The 25,200-nt window shown below is 41.0% G+C and overlaps 1 protein-coding gene across 1 annotated transcript in view; it reads left to right on the top strand.

Annotated features, from left to right (window-relative positions):
* The window catches only part of cftr (CF transmembrane conductance regulator), a 152,430-nt gene that overhangs the window by 105,210 nt on the left and 22,020 nt on the right, over nt 1-25,200 (top strand). The window contains exons 16-20 of the mRNA XM_063057835.1: nt 803-840; nt 5,786-6,051; nt 16,652-16,731; nt 19,029-19,179; nt 20,682-20,909. Coding sequence (XP_062913905.1) covers nt 803-840; nt 5,786-6,051; nt 16,652-16,731; nt 19,029-19,179; nt 20,682-20,909 — 763 coding nt within the window. The remainder of the gene's footprint in view (nt 1-802; nt 841-5,785; nt 6,052-16,651; nt 16,732-19,028; nt 19,180-20,681; nt 20,910-25,200) is intronic.

Below are 25,200 nucleotides of genomic sequence, written 5' to 3'. Positions count from 1 at the left end.
CTGAAGAATCCTGAAAGGACCAGGTCTTCTCCAACTACTGCAATAAGAAGGTCTCCAATAGGCATGAATCCCCAAAATTAGAGATGGAAGAAGCCTTCTGGCTATTTTAAATCACAGATCCAAGATGCCTGAAATATAGGTCTCATGGATTTAGCACAATAACCAACAAATTAGGAGATTAAACATGTTTTGAGCCAGAAATACAGTTGTAACAAAGATCAATATAAACCCCGTTGTCAGCAAAGTTACTGATATTCTTAAGTAAAGTGTACAGGTAAATTCTACTTTTCCAGTTCAGTAGGTACATTTAATGTCAGAGAAATGTATACAATATACATCCTAAAATTCTTTTTCTTTGCAAACAACCCATGAAAGCAGAGGAGTGCCTCAAAGAATGAATGACAGGTCAATGTTAGAAGCCCAAAGCCCCCCGCTAACTTCCCCCCTTCCACGCATAAGCAGCAGCAAAGCAACGACACGCCCCTTCCCCATCAGCAAAAATCATCGGCGCCCCCCACTGAGCACTCAAGCGTGCAGCAAAGCATCAATAAAGACACAGACTTGCAGTATCCCAAAGACTACTCGTTTACCCGGTATCTGACATACCACAGGCTCTCTCTCTCCTTACTAAGGGAAAAAGAGTTGCCCCCATTTCCTGCAGGGTATGGCTTTACTAATAATTATAAATGCCAGATAAAAATTTGTATTCAACTTGAGCATAAGCAGTTTATTTTCACATAATCAGAAATCTGTGATAAGGTGTGCTGTGATTTTTGTTATTATCTTCATTGTTTCTCTGAAGGTGGCTGCCTCCTTGGTTGGACTTTGGATAATCAACGGGTGAGTAGAAATGTGGTTTGCAATTTGTGGATTATTATCTCGGCTCTGGTGGCTGATGTCATCAGGACATGAGTCAGACACAATATAGGTCGAGGGCACATCGAAAAAGTCAGCATAGCAGGTACTTTGTTTGGCTGATTTGTTTATACAATAGCGAGCACTGTTAGAAAGTGCTTTCACAGACTAATTTTTAATATTTTACTTGAGCCACTTGTAATCATTAATGCAAACGTCTTATCTGAAGTAGAAACTTGACCAGAATAAATGAATCATTTCTTTCAAAGTGCGTTCAGTGATTCCCTCCTATCTTGAAAGAGTTAACACCTATGAACTTTCCTTGACAGCAATTTTCCCTGATGTTCGTAAATTCTGAATTTACACATTGCTGATTTCTTTAAACCTTCTATTTTGAAATGGTTTAGTGCAGTGTTACACTCCCAAGTTCAGTGGGAATAAATCACACCTGATTTTTGTTCCAGTCAATATGCATGCTCCCTGTCTTAAATCGCTCTTCTGCAATAAATATTTCAACCTCATTTGCAATAGTCTCTATTTGCAATAGATAATAACATTTACAATAGTCGCCATTTCGGCTCCAGTTTTGACTTCATTTGAATCGGTCATTGTGTTCTGTCTTCTCCTGTATTCCTCTTTCCACACTGTCCCTTTTGAAATCGTAGTATTCCTGATTGCTGCTATAGATTTATTTTTCATTAACATTATGCATGAAAAATAATGCATTCTGATTGGCACTGAAAGAGTAAATGATAAATTTGTGCTTTATTTCATTACATTGAGTCTTTCTCTCCTCAAGTGGGCAATTGTTATTAACAATGTCCACCAGACAGACTGAAATGAAAAACTATAAGCTATTTCTAACCTACACATTATTAAGTACATCCTGTTCCCAATAAGGTGGCCACTGAGTGTATGCTTGTGGTCTTCCGCTGGTGTCGACATACACTTCAAGGTTAATCATTTTGTGCATTCAAAGATGCGCTCCTGCACACCACTGTTATCATGTATGGTTACTTGAGTTACTGTCGCCTTCCTGCCACCTTGAATCATTCTCCCCTGACCTCTCTTATTATGAAGACAGTATCGCCAACAGAACTGCTGCACACTGGTGTATTTTTATTTTTCACGCCTTTCTCTGTAAACTGTAGAGACATTTGTGTGTGAAATTTCCAGGAGATCAGCAGCTTCTGAGATAATTAGACCACCACATCTGACGCCAACAATCATGCCACAATCAAAGTCACTTAGATCGCATTTCTTTACCATTCTGATGTTTAGCCTGAACAATAACTGAACCTCTTGACCATGTCTGCATAAATAAACTTGTACCGAGTTAATTAATATAAGTATTCTTATTCAGGGCTGCAGTACCAGTTTGTACATTTCATTCCAGTGGTTTGTCTTTTGGCGCTATGCTTGTAAACTTAGTGCAATCCAGCAAGTAATCTTTTTATTATGAACATTAATACTTATGTTAAAATGTCCCCCTTTATAATCTCAGAAACAATTCCATTCACATCAAATTTGTGCTTAAACAATCGGCGCACTGACTGTGTGTTCCCAGACCTCACAAGCTGTGAATGAATTATGAGAGTTTCTCTCATGAGTGAAAGCACAGGAACAATGTGTTCTGCGGCAATTATTGGGTTTAACTTTCAAATGGTTCCGGAACATAGGTACATGTAAATGTTTTGCTGCAACATCTCAGAAGTATGTCCTGTAGAATGGCCTTAACTTGCCCCCTGATTTGTTGTTTGATGATATTCTTTCTGCAGAATCAACCAGTTACTTACCAAAGGTTTCAAAGGTACACTTAATGTCAGAGAAATGTATACAATATACATCCTGAAATGCTTTTTCTTCGCAATCGTTCATGAAAGACTGAGGGGTGCCCCCAAAGAATGAATGACAGTTAAATGTTAGAACCCCAATGTCCCCCCCCCGCTCTTCCCCTCCCCCGCATAAGCAGCAGAAAGCAATGATCCCCCACTCCCACCACTGGCAAAAAAAAGCATTGGCACCTGCCACGGAGCACTCAAGCGTGAGCAAAGCAACAGCAAAGACACAGACTTGCAGTACTCTAAAGACTACTTGTTCACCCGGTACGGTATTCGAAATACCACAGGCTCTCTCTCTCTCTCTCCCTAATAAGGGAGAAAGAGGTGTCTCTGTTTCACAGCAAGAGGGGAGACATAACAAGCAACTCGCTGGTTTATGATGTTAAAAGTCCGTTGTATTGCTTTTTCTGAGCTCTGTGCCCAAAGATCTCGGGTCTCTGGGCACACAGCCTTAGATTTTCCATCTCCCATGACACACCAATCTCCTGCCTGGACACCGACCTCCGATTCCCCTGTCTCCAGAGCCACGAAAACTCAAACATCTGAAGACGAGCGAAGCTCTTAGGCCGAGCCCTTGGCATGCCGAATAATGGCCAATTGTGAAACCCTGAGAGTGAGTCCCATTCCCTCAAAGAACTGCACTTATTGGTGATTTGTTTCCCATAAAACAGTCATTTTGTTTTCAATCTTTTATAAAGAGTTAAAAGTACACTGCAGAATTATAAGAGATATATTTCAGATCCATCAGAATATTAATGTTTAGTTGTGATCCTGTATCAGAGATTCTAATAGAGTACATTAATTTGCACACAGGGTCTTCCTGAGCTATGTAAATTGCCAGTTCATCTATATTCAGTGGCCACTTTATTAGGTACAGTAAAAATTATTTTTTAAAATTACAACTTTAATTAAGATAAGCTGCCTTCCACATTCCATCATTTGTATGATCAATAAATATTTTCATATACAATATAAAAGTTAGCTGAGTAGTGTCCTCGGATTTACGTGGCAGAGCTGGCAAAAAGCTCGCTAATTTGTTCACACTGTAGAGATGGTGTGTTGGACTGTGCTGCATTTTTTTTTCTCTGGTCATGATCCCAAAATCACAAGTGCAAAGCATTAAGTTTGCAGTTAAACATGCACTGATATTCTACTTATCCCATCAAGGAGACGTGTAAATTGGCTGTTAAAATGGACTTGATTTCTAACCCTAATGTGGGTGTAGGCACTCTGCAGAATTAAATCCTGTCCTCTGCAGGGAATTTCAATGTTTCTGGATCTTTTCTGTTCTAAATATCAACTGGACCACTCCTAATCACAGATAAGGTTCGCTCTGCACACATCTTCAACACGGAATGCGTAAGATGTTGGAGCTTTTGCCATTCAGTTTTTAGCAAATTGATCCTTTCTGGGGTTGGGCTGGAATATTTTCAGTTATGGGGTGGAGTGTATGCAGGAAGAAAGGCCAAGAGAGGCATCAGTCCTTTGCTTCCAAAAAAAAGAAAGCTTATTATGGAGAAAGAGGCCATTCAGCCCATCATATCCAAATCAGATACCCTCACTAATGGGAGTACAGTGGCACATTTAGTAAAGCTCTTGTTTCAACTGCTCTAGAGATGCAGGTTCAATCCTTGCAACGTGTGATATCTGTAGCATTATGGGCTTTATTGAGATACAGCAGGGAATAGGCCCTTCTGGCACTTCAAGCCGTGCCGCCCAGCAGTCCCCCAATTTAACCCCAGCCTAATCACAAGACAGTTTACAGTGACCAATTAACCTGGCAACCGGTACATCTTTGGAACGTGGAAGGAAGCGGGAGAATCTGGAGGAAAGTCGCGCAGTCACGGGGAGAGCGTACAACCTCCTTACAGGCAGCAGTGGGATTTGAACCTGAGTTGCTGATACTGTAGAGCATTGTGCTAACCACTACATCACCATGCCACCCCGTCCCTCCAGCTGCAATCATGAAGAAGGCACACCAACAACTATACTTTCTTGGGAGTTCGAAGAGATTTTGTATGTCAAAAAAGATGGTAGCAGATTTCTACAGATTTGCTGTGGGTATCATTCTGGCTGGCTGCATCACTGTCTGCTATGGAGGCTCCAATGCACAGGACTGAAAAAGCTGCAGAGGGCTGTAGTCTCAACCAGCTCCATCAGAAGGAATAGCCTCCCCACCATCATTCAAATTTCATATTCATTTAAGACTAGACTCCCAATGAGACATGGTTATCCACACTGAGAAACGTTAATTTAGCTAAGCATGGAGATTTACAGTAGGTCAATATTGAAAAGGTAGCACACTTGTTAATATAGATAGATTATGAAGACATGCAGTCCTCTTTTATTGTCATTTAGTAATGCATGCATTAAAAATGATAAAATATAATGCCCCTGTAAAACTCATATAACAATCCTCAGAGAAATGCTGCATAATTCTAATTTTGCCGGATTGATAATAGTGATTTGCCACCTTGACATTAAAATATCTATTAAAAGATATTTTATATAATTTCCCTTCCAATGCTAAAGTGTGAAATATCAAAGCTTGTATTTAAGTTCATTTCTGTATGAGCGCACACTTTGTAACTTTAATATTTTTCCCGAAGGGTCAAAGTTGAAACCTGTTCATGATGTTGAATAATGAAGGTTTATTTAGGAATGATCAAGAAATTCAGAATTGTCAAGCCTTTTCACATCGCTTCACAGCCTGATTTTAGTTCTAACTAAACATGCATTAATAACAACCCTTCTTGCCCACTTGTCATACTTAGTGGTGGTTAGATTTACACTGAATCAACCAATATAACACTCGTTATGATATGGACTTGTCTGTGCCAGTCTCTGGGGTTTAAACGCTCCAATTCTCGGATACCCAGTGCAGCTCATTTAAAGATTTAGGCCCACTCTGCTGCTTGGTGGTCATGTTTTGGTGCCAAGATTTGGGTACAGTCTTCGCATAGGCCTCTCGTCACAACAAAAGGAGTGTCAGTTATCACCACTTCAAGCTTAATGTACAAAATTGCTGATCGTCCGTCAGGCAAAAAATAACAGATATTTTTCTTATAGTGTTTGTTTGATTATTTCAGGTTAAAAGAAGATACTGGATCAGCAACTAATGACACCTCAACCAGCCTCTCCAACCTTTCTATATTTTCTAAATTTATTACCAATGAGAGCTATTATTACATATTCTACATCTATGTGGGACTTTCAGACAGCTTCCTTGCACTTGGTGTGATTCGAGGACTCCCTTTGGTTCATACCCTTGTAACCGTCTCCAAGGAGCTTCATAAACAAATGTTACACTCAGTTCTCCAAGCACCCATGACTGTATTCAACAAGATGAAAGCAGGTAACATCGTTATGCAATGGTTATAATTCTATGCATAAATTGTGATTTTGGATGGAAGTTCTGGATTTCATTTTAGATCTTTGAAAAAACAGGAAAACTGAAGGGATGTGTTCCTTACTTGAGGTCCAGGTGATATCCATGGAAATCTAACCTTCACTCATATGCTATTCAATGCAAAAGATGTTGAGATACATTCTAGGATGTGCTGGGACATATCATCCGTGAATCAATCTGGGTTCACGGGGTGTTTCAAGTTTTTCAACATCAGATACTTTTGTCTAGACCAGGGGTCCTCAACCTTTTTTGCACTGCGGACCGGTTTAATATTGACAATATTCTTGCGAACCGGCCGACCCGGGGGGCTGGGGGAGTAGGGTTGCCAACGGACAAGAGTAGCAGTCAAATATGTTGTGTTTACCCCGGGAAAGACTACAATGACCATGAAGCCTTGCGCGGGCACCAGTGCGCATGTGTGACCTGCGCATGCGCCTGCCAATTATTTTCCTGCAAATCGTTTTTGGCGATACTGTTCGGGGTGGGGGGGGGGGTGATGTTAATCATGACCGGAATATGGGTGATAAGTGGCTAATACACTCAGTTTCGTTTCTAAAGGGGTTTATCTAACGAATTTAATATTAAACACTCAGCGCATATTTTCCTCGCATGAATATAGTGATAAGTCAATTATCAGAGGAGGACGGGGAGCTTGAAGTGAGTGTTGAACGAACTTCCAGTAGAAGTGGTAGAGGCAGGTTTGATATTATCATTTAAAGAAAAATTGGATAAGTATATAGACAGGAAAGGAATGGAGGGTTATGGGCTGAGTGCAGGTCAGTGGGATTAGGTGAGTGTAGCATTCGGCACGGACTAGAAGGGCCGAGATGGCCTGTTTCCGTGCTGTAATTGTTATATGGTTATGTAAGTAAGTCAATAGCATCATAACATTTTAAGTAACGTTTGGATATTAAACACACAGCGCATATTTTCCCGTATGAACATATAAAATCATTGCAACACACCAATATCGCTGAATCAGTAGGAGCCCTGGGGTTGAACTGTCTTGCAAGACTGGCTTTTATTCCCATGATCAGCAATTAAACTAAAGAGGAGTCAAAGTTGAACCAATGGCCTTAATAAATCATTTTAGAAAAAAAAGTTCATTCAGATCTAGAATTCATAAATCTACATTAAATAGGAAGTATGTTAACAAATGGCAATGTGGGAGAGTCTACACTACAAAAGACTTGTGTCTTAACTGGTGTGAGTGAATTTTCTACTATAATTGAATCTGACAAACAGGCCACAATGTTCTGTGATAAGTAACATATTTCTACAAGTATTTTTGTAATGTTGGATGATAGGGTAGAGGGGATGGCAATGAAAGGGAAGGAAATAATTAAATTTGTGCATTACTGTGAGTAAAAGGTCAGGCTTCTCTTTATTAAAACTGAACTATAGATACAGAGCCAGAATTATAATAAAGTGGAGAGCCGAGAATTTTGAAACCAATTCTCAAAATAGCCCATTTTATAATTTACTGAGTGATTGAATTCTAAGTGAAGATTTGAGCAAATGAATACAACATGTAGATCTGAATTTCATTCCTATGTTTAAGTACTTCACTTTTGGATGACTCAAGGTGGAATCTGTTGATAATTGGGTTGGTAATAGATCTCAAGAGCGCGAATTTGTTGAATGCCTATGAAGATGGCTTTTTAGAGCAGTTTGTCATTGAGCCTACTAACAGAACAGCTACACAGTTATGTAATGACCCGGAAGTGATTAAGGAGCTTAAAGTAAAATAACCCTTAGGAGTAGAATGATCACATATGATTGAGTTCAACTTGAAACTTGATAGGGAGAAAGTAAATTCTGACATAGCAGTATTTCAATGGAGTAAAGGAAATTACAGTGTATGTGTAATGTATTGTGTGAGTATTCGTAGCGTCAGACTGCGTATGACATCAGGACGTGGGAAAAGTATAAATGGAAGTCTGGTGAATAAACGTGGTTGTTCAATCTACAGCGGTGTCCGAGTCACATCAATATTACATGGTGTCAAAAAAATCACGAGAAAAAAGGAAGAGAAGACACATAAAAGATGTCAAATTACAGTCACCGTCAAGTTTAACCCACAAGGTAATCTTGCTGAGAACTGGAAAATATGGATCCAGAAGTTTGAGCTATTTTGCACCACTAGCGGCCTTGCTGAAAAGACGGAGAAAGTGCAATGTGCTACGTTTTTGCATGTGGTGGGAGAAGAGGCAATAAAGGTTTGCAACATGTTTGTCTTCCAAGATGATGAGCAAGATAAAATTGAAGTGTTGAAGAAAAAGTTTCAAGATTACTGCGAACAGAGAAAAAACCTACCATACATCTGACACCGGTATTTCACGAGGGCTCAAGGACCAATAGAGACCATAGACGCCTATGTAACAGATTTGAAGAGCAAGGCAAAAGACTGTGAGTTCGGACAACTGCATGATTCTTTAATACGTGGCAGGATTGTATGTGGCATACGAGATGATCAAGTGAGAGGCAGGCTATTGAGAGAGGCAGATCTTACATTAGAAAAGGCAATTGATGTTTGCCATACCAGCGAGATCACGTCAAGTCAGGTTAAAGTGCTCAATGAAGAGATTGAAGTGCACAAAATAAAAACTGAAAACTGACAAGAGTAGGACAAAGCCAGCTCCACAGGATGATCAAAATGAAGTTAACTGCAGCAGACGTGGTTATAAACGTGGATACAGAAAATATCCAGCCTTTGGTCAGACATGCAAGTTATGCTAGAAAAGAAATCACTTTGCAAAGATGTGCAAGTCGAAGGAGCACGCAGGGAAAATGCATGCTGTGGAAGAGAGTGAGGGCAACAGTGATATGTTCATTGGCACATTTGAAGTGGAACAGGAGGTATGCATCAAGAATATTGACAATGTAGAGATGGAGGATGAAGATGATTGGACTCGAGATCTGATAATAAACAGGAGGAATGTGACATTTAATCTTGACACTAGGACAAAGTGCAGTGTAATGTCAGCAGAAACATTCAACTCACTGGGCATCAGAGGAAGACTGAGAAAATCCACCTGCAAGCTTGTTGCATATTTCGGCCACAAGACGGCGCCACTGGGGAAAAAAGCACTCACCTGTGTGTACAAAGGTCAAAAATACAAGATTAAGTTTGAAATAGTACAGCAACATGTTCCAGCAATACTGGGCAAAGCAACATGCACAAAGCTAGGCCTGATGAAGCGAATCTATGGTGTTGAAAAAGAAAATGACATTCTCAAAGACTTTGATGACTTGCTTTCTGGATTGGGATGTTTACAAGGGAAACACCATATCCGGATTGATCCAACTATTGCACCAGTCGTGCATGCCCCGAGAAAGATTCCAGTAGCTCTCAGGGATCAACTAGTGGAGGAGCTACACAGAATGGAACAGATGGGAGTCATAACAAGACAAATAGAACCAACCGACTGGGTGAATAGCATGGTGACAGTGGTCACAGAAAAAAAGACGAGGATTTGCATGGATCCACAAGATCTCAACCAAGCCATCAAAAGAGAGCACTATCTGCTGCTCACGGTTGAAGAGGTTGTCTCCCGGATGCCTAATGCGAAATACTTTTCAGTATTAGATGCAAATCAAGGTTTCTGGCAGATCAAGCTGGATGAAGAAAGTTCCAAATTATGCCCATATGGAGATATCATTTCCTACGTCTACCCTTTGGGATTTCTTCTGCATCAGAGGCATTTCAGAGATCCGTGGCACAAATGATTGAAGGTTGGACAGGGTGGTCAACATCACTGATGATTTGCTGATATGGGGTGACACAATTGAGGAACATGATCAGAGACTGAGGAAGCTCCTGGAGAGAGCACATGAGTACAACCTAAAACTGAACAAAAGTACATGTAAGATCAGAACTACAGAGGTCAGATACATAGGTCATGTACTCAGTGTTGATGGGCTAAAACCAGATGATGAAAAGGTCAGAGCTGTGGTACAGCTACCACCACCCAAAGACAAGCAAGAACTATTGAGGTTCATGGGCATGATACAGTATCTTGCCAACTTCATTCCCAACTTATCAGAGGTCAGCACTCCACTCCGAAAGCTACTAGAGAGCAACACTGAATGGCATTGGGAAGACGAACAAAAGAAAAGTTTTGAAACATTGAAGCAGTTAGTTACCAATGCACCAGCACTCAAGTTCTTTGATATCAATAAACTGGTGACGATGTCTGTGGATGCCAGTTCGGAGGGAATAGGAACTGTTATACTGCAGGATGGGAGGCCTGTGGCGTATGGATCACGAGCACTTACAGACTGTCAATGCTGATACGCTCAAATCGAGAAGGAATTACTCGCCATAGTTTATGGGTGTGAGAAGTTCCACCAATATGTATATGGCAAAGAAATCCAGGTTGAGAGTGATCACAAACCACTTGAGAGCATCTTCAAAAAGCCACTCCACCAAGCTCCTATGAGGCTGCAAAGGATGCTTCCCAGGCTACAGAGGTACACTCTCACAGTCACCTATAAGCCAGGAAAAGAACTGTACATTGCTGATACTTTGAGCCATGCTTACCTCAAAGAGCAAAAGGAAGAGTTGCTAGGAAGAGAGCTGGAGGTCAATTGGGTTACACCTCAGCTACCCATCTCTGAGGAGAAGTTGAACATGTTCAGGAAAGCGACTGCAGATGATCCTGAAATGCAAATACTGAGAGACATTACAATGAATGGATGGCCAACAGAAAGAAATGATGTTCCAAAGGAAATGCAGAAATACTGGACATTTAAAGAGGAAATCAGCTATGCATCAGGACTAATGTTCAAAACGACAAAACTCATCATACCAAACCAAATGAGACAGGAAATGCTCAACAGAATTCATGAGTCACACCTGGGGATAGTGAAATGTAAAGAAAGAGCAAGGGACATTCTCTATTGGCCAGGCATGTCAACTCAGATAGAGGACATTGTGTCTCAGTGTGCTGTCTGTAATGAAAACAAAAACAGCAATCCAAGAGAGCCTCTGCTTCCCCACCCACTACCAGGAAGACCAGGGGAGAAGATTGGCACAGATCTCCTTCACTACAATGGTGCTTTGTGTGGACTACTATCCAAAATATCCGGAGATCACCAAGTTAAGTGACACGTTCAGTCGAGGTGTCATTACCACAATGAAGCCGACATTCACAAGACATGGTATTCCAGATATTGTCGTTAGTGACGATGGTCCACAATATGCCAGTGGTGAGTTCAGAGGGTTCTCAGAAAGCTGGGAATTTCAACGTTACTTCCAGTCCAGGGCACACTCAGTCTAATAGACAAGCAGAGAGAACTGTACAAACTGTCAAGAACATGCTCAAGAAGACAATAGCAGCAACGGTGACCCTTACATTGCTCTGCTTGAATACCGCAACACACCGATTGAAGGTGTGGGGTTCTCTCCTGCGTAGATGTTGATGGGACGTCGTCTGAAGTCCAAACTGCCAACATCCACAACTCTACTGACTCCTGAAGGTAACGCTCAAGTACATGACAAGCAAAAGTACGAGCAAATAAAGCAAAAGAGCTACTATGACAGACATACAAGACAGTTGCCAGATCTGCATACAGGTGAAAATGTCAGAATACAGAGAGGAGACACTTGGCAACCAGCTGTGGTGGTGAACAGACATCAGCAACCAAAATCCTTCATAGTTCGCACACCAGATGGAAGAGTCTACAGGAGGAATAGGAAGCATCTGCTAAAGACAGGCGACAGGGAGTTTCCACGTACAGATGCACAGGACATTTCCACATATACAGACATGGAAACAAACGACACCAAGAGTGATGCAGACCGCAAGGACACAGAGGTCCCTCGAGAGACTGACACTGATGAAGGACAAGCACAGTCACAGTTGTATCACACACGGTCTGGGAGACAAGTCAAACTTCCAGCTCGATACAGAGACTAGACATACATACAGTCTCACACAGTTTGAGGCAAAGTCAGACATGTCAAAAGTTCCAAGGTGTGAAATAAAAGGTTTATTAGTCTATGTTAGTAAAAGAAAATACACTGCTGTTAATATTGTAAGATACAATGCAGAGTACAGTACAAGAAGGTAAGTTTTTTTTAGTTTATGTCATGGTTGTTGCACTGTAAGAAGGGCATACCTAGAGGCATTGTTTTGCTAATTCACAGTGTTGTAAAAAGAAAAAAGAATCTTGAGAAGGGGGATGTAATGTATTCTGTGAGTATTCTTAGCGTCAGAGTGCATATGACGTCAGGACGTGGGAAAAGTAAAAATGGAAGTCTGGTGAATAAACGTGGTTGTTCAATCACATCAATATCACAGTATGAGAAAGGAGCTGGCCAAAGTAAATTGGAAGGAGATACTGGAAGGGATGACAGCAGAGCAGCAATGGCGTGAGTTTCTTGGGAAATAGGAAGGTGCAGGATGGATGTATTCCAAAAACAAAGAAATACTCAAATGGCAAAACAGTACAACCGTGGCTGACAAGGGGAGTCAAAGCTCATGTAAAAGCAAAAGAGAGGGCATACAGCAAAGCATAAATTAGTGGGAGGACAGGGGATTGGAAGTTTCAAAAAATCTGCAGGGAGCGACCAGAAGTGTCATTAGGAGGGAAAAGATGAAATGTGAAAGCAAGCTAACAAACAACATCAAAGTGGATAGTAAAAACTTTTTCAAATATGTAAAAAATAAAACAGAGATGAGAGTAGATATAGCACCACTAGAAAATGAGGCCAGAGAAATAATGACAAGGGCAGGGAGATGGCAGATGAAATAAATGAGTATTTTGCATCAGTCTTCACTGTGGAAGACACTATCAGTGTGCCAGATGTTGAAGGATGTGCAGGAAAAGGAGTGAGTGCAGTTACTATTACAAGGTGAAAGACCTAAGGGTACATAAGTCACCTGGGCAGACGAACTGCACCCTAGGATTCTGAAAGAGGTAGCAGTAGAGATTGTGGAGGCATTAGTAATGATCTTTCAATAATTATTGGACTCTGGCATAGTGCCGGGGACTGGAAAATTGAAAATATCACTTGACTCTTTAAGAAAGGAGGATGACAGCAGAAAGGAATTTATAGACTAGTGGTTGGGAAGATGTTGGAGTCAATTGTTAAGGATGAGGTTATGGAGTACTTGGTGACATAGGACAAGATAGGACAAAGTCTGCATGGTTTCCTTAAGGGATTATCTTGCTTGACGAACCTGTTGGAAATCTTTGAGGAGATTATCTATTCCACTTGTAAAGGGGATGCAGTGGATGTTGTATATTTGGACTTTCAGAAGACCTTTGACAAGGTGCCACACATGAGGCTGTTTACCAAGTTAAGAGCCCATGATATTACAGGAAAGTTACTGGCATGGTCAGAGCACTGGCAGATTGATAGAAGACAGCAAGTGGGAATAAAAGGATCCTTCTCTGGTTGGCTGTCTGTGACTAGTGCTGTTCGGCATGGTTTGGTGTTGGGACCGCTTCTTTGTATGCTGTATATCAATGATTTAGATGATGGATGATGGAACTTTGTTGCCAAGTTTTCAGATGATACAAAGATTGTGGAGGAGCAAGTAGTGTTGAGGAAACAGATAGGCTGCAGAAAGACTTAGACAGATTAGGAGAATGGGCAAGAAAGTGGCAAATGAAATAGAAAGTTGGAAAATGCATGGTCATGCACTTTGGTAGACAAAATACCTCTGCAGACTATTTTCTAAATGGGGAGAAAATCCAAAAATCTGAGATGCAATGGGACTTGGGAATCCTTGTGCAGAACAACCACAAGGTGAAGAAGGCAAATGCAATATTAGCATTCATTTCAAGAGGTCAAGAATACAAGAGCAGAAATGTGATGCTGAGGCTTTATAAGGCACTGATGAGGCCTTAACTTGAGTATTGTGAGCAGGTTTGGGCTCCTCATCAAAGAATATATGTGCTGGCATTGGAGAGAGTACAGAGGAGGTACACAAGGATGATTCCAGGAATGGAAGGGTTATCATATGAGGAACGTTTAATAGCTCTGGGTCTGTACTCGCTGGAATTTAGAAGGATAATGGGGGATCTCATTGAAACCTTCTGAATGTTGAAAGGTCTAGTCATGGTAGATGTGGAAAGGATGTTTCCCATTGTGGGGGAGTCTAGGACAAGAGGATGTGGCAACAGCACAGCCTCAGGATAGAGGGGCGTCCATTTAAAACAGAAATAAGGAGAAATTTCTTTAGCCAGAGAGTGGTGAATTTGTGGAATTTATTACCACAGGCAGCTGTGGAGACCAGGTCATTTGGTGTATTTAAGGCAGAAATTATAGACAATAGACAATAGGTGCTGGAGTAGGCTATTCGGCCCTTCGAGCCAGCACCGCCATTCACTGTGATCATGGCTGATCATCCACAATCAGTATCCAGTTCCTGCCTTATCCCCATAACCTTTGATTCTGCTATCTTTAAGAGCTCTATCCATCTCTTTCTTGAAAGCATCCAAAGACTTGGCCTCCACAGCCTTCTGGGGCACAGCATTCCATATATCCACCACTCTCTGGGTGAAAAAGTTTTTCCTCAACTCCGTTCTAAATGGCCTACCCCTTATTCTTAAACTGTGGCCTCTGGTTCTGGACTCACCTACCAACGGGAACGTGCTTCCTGCCTCCAGCGTGTCCAATCCCTTAATAATCTTATATGTTTCAATAAGATCCCCTCTCAGCCTTCTAAATTCCAGAGTATACAAGCCCAGTCGCTCCAATCTTTTAACATATGACAGTCCCGCCATCCTGGGAATTAACCTTGTGAACCTATGCTGCACTCCCTCAAAAGCAAGAATGTCCTTCCTCAAATTTGGAGACCAAAACTGCACACAGTACTCCAGGTGTGGTCTCACCGGGGCCCTGTACAACCGCAGAAGAACCTCTTTGCTTTTATACTCAATTGCCCTTGTTATGAAATTGATAGGTTCTTGATTGGACATGGCATCAAAGGTTATGGGAAGAAGGCCGGGGAATGGGGTTGAGGAGGGAAAAAAAATGATCGGCTATGATTGAATGGTGGCGCAGACTCGATGGGCCAAATGACCTAATACCGCTCCTATGTCTTGAGGTATTATTTATTGGAAGATGTAACATTAAATATCTAATATCACGCAATCAAAAATTTTCCTGTTATAGGATGCAGAGAACATTGTTTTCTTCTGAAGGTTGTATTTTAGCAATTCATTTTTACAGGGTACTTCACATCTGTATGAAAATCTCTTCTGAGGTACCAGTTATCTTTAAGTAAATATTCAAGCATGAATATGGTATATGTATGTTTGTCCCAGCATAAAGTTTCAACTAGTTAATGTGAGCTAAGTTTAAACGTCTCGTTGTAGTGTAGAAGTGGGATAATGTGGCTGCCCTGGCTGCCCAACTATGACTGACATAGCCTGAGAAACATTCAGCTTGTACGTTGAACGGATGGGCATGTCCTTTAAAGTGAATAATACTGTAGAAGTTGAATGACTAGGCCATATTGTGTGAGCCTAAAACAAAGTGATATGTGTGCAGTACAAACCAATATTGCTGACTGGAACCTGAGCATCTTACACCATTCAAAATTGGCTTGTTTAAATTTGTGTAGGAATTAGAAGGTTAGTTTAATCCAAATCAATTAGGAAGTATGTAGAACACAGAACAGCACAAATCAGTACAGGCCCTTCAGCCCACGATGTTGACCTAAACTTGAAACCTACTTCAAGACCAATCTATCTCTTTCTTCCCACATATCCCTCATCTTTATTTCATCCATATATATACCTAAATATCTTTTAAAGGTCCCTAATGTATCTGTCTCTACCAGCACCTCAGGCAGTGTGTTTCATGCACCCAAAACTCTCTATGTAAAAAAGCTACCTCCACCGTTCCCCCTATACCTTCCTCCAATCACCTTAAAATTATGCCCTTTTGTATTAGCCATTCCCACCCTGGGAATAAGTTGCTGGCTTTACTTTACCTGCCTCTAATCATTTTGTGCAACTCCTATCAAGTCACCTGTTAGCATCCTAAAGAAATAAATTCCAAAAATTATTCATCCAGCTGGACTGACTAGTAGAACTACAGTCCACAATCTTAGGGCTGCAATTTTGTGATTGTAAATTGTGCAAACTTTTTTCACTGGGGGAACTGCACTGGTACTACATTAGGAATTAATCCATGAACCGCCACAGTGAACGATTAACTTGTAGATTGTGTTTTATAGGATTACTTTTGTATTTATATTTATTGTGTTTTTATTTTTATTGTTTTTTTAACGCTGCATTGGATCCAGAGGAACAATCACTTCATTCTCCTTTACACATGTATACTGAAGAATGGCAATAAACAGTCTTGAATCTTGAATCATTTAGAAATTACAAAATGGTATTTATCTGCTTCAGCAATGTAGATTTATGCTGTCTATTGTGCCTATTGCTGTTTGATAAAAATATATGCATGGCCATGCTATTTAAAGCAACATTTGGCTAATTTCAGTGCAATAGAATAATAATTCAATCTTGCTTTGTGAAGCACGTATGTTTCAGAAACTCTATTTATCTAAAATTACAGGAAGGATTCTAAACCGATTCATGAAAGACACTGCCATCATCGACGATGTGCTGCCACTCACTGCTTTCGACTTTGTGCAGGTCAGAGAATTACAGATAAAACTCAATATCTAATTCCTCAAGTGACTTACCTGTTTAAAACTGGATTCATATCTAAACTGTGTAGCGTCGCCAATGAAATTATTTGTCTATTAAACCAGTGTCCTGAATAAAGTTAGTTCCAATCCCAAAATAGCAAAATTTAAATTTAAATTCTGTTAAAAAATCCAAAATACAGTATGAAACTGTCCCATGTTGTTCCAGTTGCATGTACCTGTCCTTTTTCTCAATCCAACAAGCTCTTTAATTACTTTCAGTCTACAAAGAATTTAAACAATCACAATGTGCGCATTAACAGATTTGAATGTTCTCTGCCAAACTGCTGGGAAACCCACAGAAATGTATCTTTTTTTTGCCTGGTATTAAGAATGCATTTGTTTGTGCAAGCAGACAAGCTATACAAATCCAGATAAATTCGGAGCAAATTTTGCTAGCTTTGCCCCATTACGCACAATTGGCACCTGTTGTCGCTACTCTCCTGACCTTAACTCATCTGAATCTACCTTTGTGATATGAGAAGACCCCAGGTGAAGATGGGGTATTAAATAATGTATTGGGTAAATCGTTTGCCCAGATCATATCATACCCATAGATTTCCTCTAGAAGCCTTTGACAGCTCCCTAATAACTTAGAAATTTGCAATTATTTCTGTGTAACTTAAAATATTTTTAATTAATTAAAATCATAAGAAAATCACATATCTTAAAATTTCCTTTTCCATTGATTTCTTCACAGTAATTCCATGATTCCTATTGAAATTTCTGGGCTTTTCAGGGCGAACCTGGTGCAGGAACCATGAATCACAGCCTCAGAGCTCAGATGGGATTTGGCTGGCAGATCTGAGACAGCAGGCTTGGGCTTCAGAATTTCCATGGGAGCCCTGAAAATTAGTAGTATTTGCATTGGGAAATGATAGATATTCCAGGCAGAATGGTTATCATTTCCCAGCAAAAATCAGACCATGTGGTCTACAAACCACCAGAATACTCAAAAATATCACAAACACAGTCTTGGTGGATTTTTTTCCACTAAGCTTAACATGCACCTAGAAGGAGAGAAGAATTTAAAAAATATAAATGACAGGGAATGATTAAAAGTAATGAAGTAGTCAGGCAGATAAAGAGAAAATCAGAAGCAACCAAAGAAATTTGATAATATAGAGAAATCAGAAGTAGGAAGGAATGTGAACACACGCTCTGAAATAGGACGTCCAACGGTGCTGGAGACTAATATGCATTAATAAGACTAAAAAGTCTTGTGTAGCAAACTCTAACAAACCACTGCCACTGCTGGCGACCCCCGCAGATCGTTATCCTTGTGTGACATGCCCTCCAATCACCCCAGTAATAATATTCCACAAAGTCGAAGAACTGTATCCGATTGTTTATTAGCCATTAGCAAACAATCAATCTTGTGGTGATGTAACTTAAGCGTAATTAAGCATAACTAAACAGTCAACAAAAGGTATGACATATATTGGTTCCCAGTACTAAACTGCCCGGAAGAAAGCATGAATGTGTAACTTATTCCTTTTGCTTTTGCCATGCCCCTCCCACTCACATGACCAGTTACCATAATAAACACAATAAAGGCGCAACACAGAATGCAATTCCGATAGAAAATAAATGCATGGCTCCTACAACTCTCTTATCTCAATAGTTTCTTGAAGGCACAGGGATTAACATGGGTCAGATGAGCAAGGATGAAGTAAGGCATTTATGTATTATCATTTATAAGTAAATAAATACTGTCTAATTAACTTCAAATCATATTTATTTTAGAACTTCCATAATTTGTCAACATTTTTCTTCATCATTAATGAGTCAAAATCCTGGAACCTCAATCCTAACATCGAACAGAACTCTTAGTACTGATGCAGTGCAAGGTCCAGAAATTTCTCAATGAATCTTAGAGATGATGTTCCGACTTGCACTTCCCACATCACTTGAGTAAAGAGGAATATCCACATGGGACCTGGAGAGGGAGAATGCAAGTTTCATTTTGATGTCATTCAGCTGCACTGAACCATCCCCCAGGAAGAAGAAGCATGTATTGGACAGGGAGACCTCATTGAATCAAACCTGGGCTAACCCTGGCCTAAGGCAATAATAACTAGAAATATAGGAGCAAATCAGCTACGTCCCTTGATCTGGATGATTTAATCTCTAGAGACCACCAAAGAGTTCAAAATCCTAGCCATTTAGCCATTACTTACTGTGTATCAGATGTTAGTTTTGATCAATGAAACAGAACGTAACGATTTTGCATTCCATTTACAGTTGATACTGATTGTTGTGGGTGCCATCAGTGTGGTGTCCATTTTGCAACCATACACTCTGCTGGCTGCGATTCCAGTGACTGTTATTTTCATTATGTTGAGGGCTTATTTCCTCCGCACCTCGCAGCAGCTGAAGCAGCTGGAATCTGAAGGTATGCATAGGGTGAGCAAATATAGATCTCTGCAGTCGGGGGCTAGGTCATCCCAACATCAGGATCATCCACATGTTAAGCACATTGTCCTGTGTCCTGATCAATATATTGTTAGGGAATCTTTTGCCCCCAAATTTAACAATTTAACAAAGTTTTTTAAAAATGTTTTGAGTAATCCACAACATCTTCATAGAGTCATAGACTCATAGAGTACTACAGCACAGATATAGGCCCGTCGGCTTATCTACTCTGTGACAGCCTGGTCCTAGACTGGACCATAGCCCTCTACTCTTCTCTCATCTATGTACATATTCAAATTTTTCTTGCAGTTGAACCTACCTCTACTACGTACCGTGGCAGCTCATTCCACACCTGTACGACTCTCTGAGTGAAGAGGCTTCCCCTCAGATTCCCCTTAAATATTACACCCTTACTCCAAATCTATGACCTCTAGTTCTAATCTTATCCAGCCTGAGGCGAAAAAACCTGCATGCATTCATCCTATCTATGCCCCTCATAATTTTGCACACCTCTATAAGATCTCCTCTCATTCTCCTGTGCTCCTGGGAAGGAAGCCATAACCTATTCAACTTATCCCAGAAACTCAGATCCTCAAGTCCTAACCACATTCATGGAATTCTGTGGACCTCGTTTGCTACCCAACCCCACTCTGGCACGTACCTCAGACTGCGCCCTCCATTCCCTTTGTCATAGAGATAGAGAATGGAATGAGCCCTCCAGCTCATTAAACCTGTGCCAACCATCAACCCACATTATTTGTACAGATCATACATTAGTCCCTTCTCCCGACATGTTCTGTGTGTAGTGGGTGGGTGATCCAGGAAGGGAAGTGGGGTGAAGATGTATGATGGGGGCATGGGGAAGGGAGTTAAGGGAAAGATGATCAAATGGGAGGAAGGGAGGGAGGGGAAATGTATCCATCAGTGTGTAGTGTTACTTAAAATTGAAGACTAAGCAGACAGAATTTGAAATGTTGCTCCTTTTGCCTGCACTGGGCCTCGCTCTTCAGAGTAGTGAAGAGACCAAGGATAGACAGGACAGTGTGCTTCCTTTTTGAATTATCTAAATACCACACCCTTATTTTCTGGTTGGCTACCAACCTTTAGAAGTTCAGGTTGGTGCTGTCTTGAAAAGAATGATAAAAATATCAATGAGATGCGTAGTGAAGGACTGGAGAGTGAGCGAAATGTGTCGCTATCCTCAGATATGGTTGTCCCACTATCTGATGACCATGCGCAGACTGAGAAGTCTTTTAAAGATAATTGTATAGTGCAATCCTGCCATTTCACCACATTTAACTTAAGATTTTCTCAATAGTCATGATGCTTGACAACTCAGTAAACAGCAGACCCCAAAAGAAAATTATCAGTAAAATGGCAACTTACTGTACGGGAATTTTCTACCATAGCCTTAGCTGTAATCATTACTGAAGTAGATTCAGATGAATAATAATATCAGAATATATTTGTTTTTGGTTATAGCTCGCAGCCCTATTTTCAGCCATCTCATCACATCATTGAGAGGCCTGTGGACAGTGAGAGCATTTGGCCGACAGGCTTACTTCGAAACACTTTTCCACAAGTCTTTGAACCTCCACACTGCAAACTGGTTTCTCTACCTGTCAACACTGCGCTGGTTCCAGATGAGGATTGACATTGTATTTGTCGGCTTCTTTATTGCAGTCACTTTCATCTCCATAGCAACACACAGTAAGTTGATGATAATAACAAAATAAAATAAGCAGCACATTCATCAGCTCTGAAGGGTAATGATTGGTTCATGTTTCAGTTCTGTACTTTTCATCAGTAATCTGCAGACCTTAATTGATGCAATTAATCTTTATCTGCCTGTGTATTTAGAGCTGTAGATCATAGTGTTTTGGGAATGTAATAGCTGTTAGAGACCCTTCTTTATCATAATCTTTCATAATGAGGCATGTACTCCAGTGAACACTGGCACTTGTGAGTCTGTTCTACCCTGCCATCTATGTTCTAAAGTAGTCCACATTCACAAGTTAGGAGATTGTATGTGGTCATTAAGCTGGTGCTATAACATGGGCATAGTACGCTGGAAAATCTTGCACAGCACTAAGTACTGAGTAAGCGAAGGAGTTTTCCCCATTATAAAGATCATCGTTAAATGTTCTTATCTTTTCAAGAATTGGGGTTCAAACCATGATCACAGAGGGTTGGCTCCTAGAATCACAATCCCAGCTATGCCAAATTTTAATAAAGCCCCATTTGTTGACAGGGCTATCGATGGTTTTCTTTCCCCAGCCATGCTTGACAAGCTTGTTCTGGGGTTGAATTCAAGAATAGCCCTAGCAAGTTAACATGAAGGAAGTGGTCCAGCATTTCTACTAGAGCTTTCCAAAAAATTAACAGTAATCTAAAACGATGAGTGGGCTTCTAAAGGTATTTTAATAACCAAACAGTTAAGTCTTGCCAATTGCAACGTAAATGCATGCCCAAATCTGTAAGGCTAACAATGAGATTGAATGGAAAGCTGATAGGCTCCTTGGATTTACCAGGCGGTTAGGCCTGTGCTGACCAATGGGTTGAGTTCTGTGGAACTTTCTCCACCATCTGTATATATGCAAAACCAAGACAGACATCGATACTTTTTTCTGAAGTTAGCACAATATATTTTAAGCATATCAGTATTCTTCCTTTTTATTTTAACAGTCTCAAAGCTTCTAGACTGTTGTATAGCACAGCACTGGCAACAGATAAAGTCTAGATGTGCCCTGTATGTTTGGTTTCTGCACTCATAGAATGTAGAGCATAGAGATCTACAGCACATTACAGGCCCTTCGGCCCACAATGTTGTGCCGACCATGTAACCTACTCTAGAAACTGCCTAGAATTTCCCTAGCACATAGCCTTCTGTTTTTCTAAGCTCCATGTACCTGTCTAAGAGGCTCTTAAAAGACCCTGTTGTATCCGCTAACACCACAGCCGCCAGCAATGCATTCCATAAACCCACCACTCTCTGTGTGAAAAACTTACCACTGACATTCCCTCGGTACCTATTTTCAAGCACCTTAAAACTATGCCCACTCATGTTAGCCATTTCAGCCCTGGGAAAAAGCCTCTGGCTATCTACACGATCAATGCCCCTCATCATCTTATACACCTCTTTCGGATCACCTCTCATCCTCTGCTGCTCCAAGGAGAAAAGGCCAAGTACACTCAAACTATTCTCACAAGGTATGCCCTCCAATCCAGGCAAAATTCTTGTAAATCTCCTCTGCACCATCTCTATAGTATCCACATCCTTCCTGTAGTGAGGTGACCAGAACTGAACACAGTACTCCAAGTGGGGTCTGACCAGGGTCTTATATAGCTGTAACATTACCTCATGGCTCTTGAACTCAATCCCACAGTTGATGAATGCCAACACAGCATACACCTCTTAACAACACCGTCAACCTGAGCAGCAGCTTTGAGTGTCCTATTGACACCTCCCCAAGATCTCTCAGATCCTCCACACTGCCAAGAGTCTAACCATTTATATTATATTCTGAATTCAAATTGCACCTACCAAAATGAACCACTTCACACTTATCTGGGTTGAAGTCCATCTGCCACTTCTTGGCCCAGTTCTGCATCCTGTTGATGTCCCGTTGTAACTTCTGAGAACACTCCAGACTATCCACAACACCTCCAACCTTTATGTCATCAGCAAACTTACTAACCCACCCTTCTACTTCCTCATCCAGGTCATATATAAAAATCACAAAAAGGAGGGGTCCCAGAACAGATCCCTGCAGAACACCACTGGTCACTGATATCCATGTAGAATCACCCTTTGCTTCCCGTGGGCAAGCCAATTCTGGATCCACAAAGCAAGGTTTCCTTTTATCCCATGCCTCCTTACTTCCTTAAGGAGCCTCGCATGGATAACCTTATCAAATGCCTTACTGAAATCCATATACACTACATCCATTGTTGTACCTTCATCGATGTGTTTTGTTATATCCTCAAAGGGCACTATCTCTATAGTATCCACATCCTTCCTGTAGTGAGGTGACCAGAACTGAACACAGTACTCCAAGTGGGGTCTGACCAGGGTCTTATATAGCTGCAACATACATCAAAGTTGCTGGTGAACGCAGCAGGCCAAGCAGCATCTGTAGGAAGAGGTGCAGTCGACATTTCAGGCGTTGACTGCACCTCTTCCTACAGATGCTGCTTGGCCTGCTGCGTTCACCAGCAACTTTGATGTATGTTGCTTGAATTTCCAGCATCTGCAGAATTCCTGTTGTTTTTGTTTTTCTTATATAGCTGTAGCATTACCTCACGGCTCTTGAACTCAATCCCACGGTTGATGAATGCCAACACACCATACACCTCTTAACACCACCTTTGTCCTTGACAAAGCCATGTTGACTATCTCTAATCAGATTATGCCTCTCCATATGCTCATAAGTCCTGCCTCTCAGGGTCTTCTCCAACAACTTACCGGTCAGACTCACCGGTCTATAATTTCCCTGGGTTATCTCTACTCCCTTTCTTGAACAACGGAACAACATTTGTAACCTCCCAATCCTCCAGTACTTCTCCTGACGCAAAGATCATCATCAGAGGCTGAGCAATATCCTCCCTCACTTCCCACAGTAGGGAAGTGAGTCTGGATAAATCTCATCTGTCCCGGAGACTTAACTAATTTAATGCTTTTCAAAAGCTCCAGAACATCTTCTTTCTTAATGTCTATACTCTCAAGTGTTTCAGTCCGTTGTAGATCATTCCCACAATTGCCTGGGTCATTTTCCCTGGTGAGACTGAAACAAAGTATACATTAAGTACCTCTGCTACTTCCTCCGACTCCATGCACACATTTCCACTATCACACCTAATTGGTCCTATTCTCACATGGCTCATCCTCTTACTCTTCACATACTTGTAGAGTGCCTTGGGATTTTCTTTAATCCTGCTCACCAAAGCCTTCTCATGGCCTCTTCTGGCTCTCCTAATTCCATTCTTAAGTTCCTTCCTAGCAATCTTATAATTTTCTAGAGCTCCAACAGTACCTAGTTTCTTGAACCTTTCATAAGCTTTTCTTCTTAATTAGATTTTCTACATACTTTGTACACCATGGTTCTTTAACTCTACCATCCTTTCCCTGCCTCAATGGAGCATGCTTATGCAAAACTCCATGCAAATATTCCCTGAAGATTTGCCACATTTCTGCTGTGCATTTCCCTGAGGATATCTGCTCCCAAGTTCCTGCCTAATAGGATTATATTTCCCCCTACTCCAATTAAATGATTTCCCAAGTTGTCTGCTCCTATCCATCTCCAATGTTATGGTGAAGGAGAAAGAGTTGTGGTAACTACCTTCAAATGCTCTCCCACCGAGAGATCTGACACCTGACCAGGTTCATTTCCCAATACCAGATCAAGAACAGTGTCTCCTCTAGTTGGGTTATCTACATATTGCATCAGGAAATGTTCCTGAACACACCTAACAAACTCCACCCCATCTAAACCCCTTGTGCTAAGGAGATGCCAATCAATATTAGGAAAGTTAAAATCTCCCATCACAACAACTCTATTATTATTGCACTGTTCCAGAATCTACCTCCCTCTCTGTTCCTCAATATCCCTGTTACTACTGGGGGGGGGGGGGGGTCTAGAAAAAACACCCGGTAGAGTATTTGCCCCTTTCCTGTTTCTGACTTCCACCTACACTGACTCAGCAGACAATCCTCCATGACTTCCTCCTTTTCTGCAGCCATGACACTATCCCTAATTAGCAATGCCATGCCCCCAACTCCTTTGCTTCCCTCTCTGTTCTTTTTGAAACATCTAAAGCCAGGTACCCTCAGCAGCCATTTCTGCTCCTGAGACGTCCAAGTCTCTGTAATAGCCACAACATCACAATCCCACGTATTGATCCACACCTAAGTTCATCTGCCTTGTTTATGATACTCCTTGCATTAAAATAGACACATCTCAAACCATCAGGCTGAGTGCATCTTTGCTCTAACATCTGCCTA

The sequence above is a fragment of the Mobula hypostoma genome, chromosome 9, assembly GCF_963921235.1.
Source record: "Mobula hypostoma chromosome 9, sMobHyp1.1, whole genome shotgun sequence".
Taxonomy (NCBI): Eukaryota; Metazoa; Chordata; class Chondrichthyes; order Myliobatiformes; family Myliobatidae; genus Mobula; species Mobula hypostoma.
This window is presented reverse-complemented; position numbering and strand designations above follow the sequence as displayed.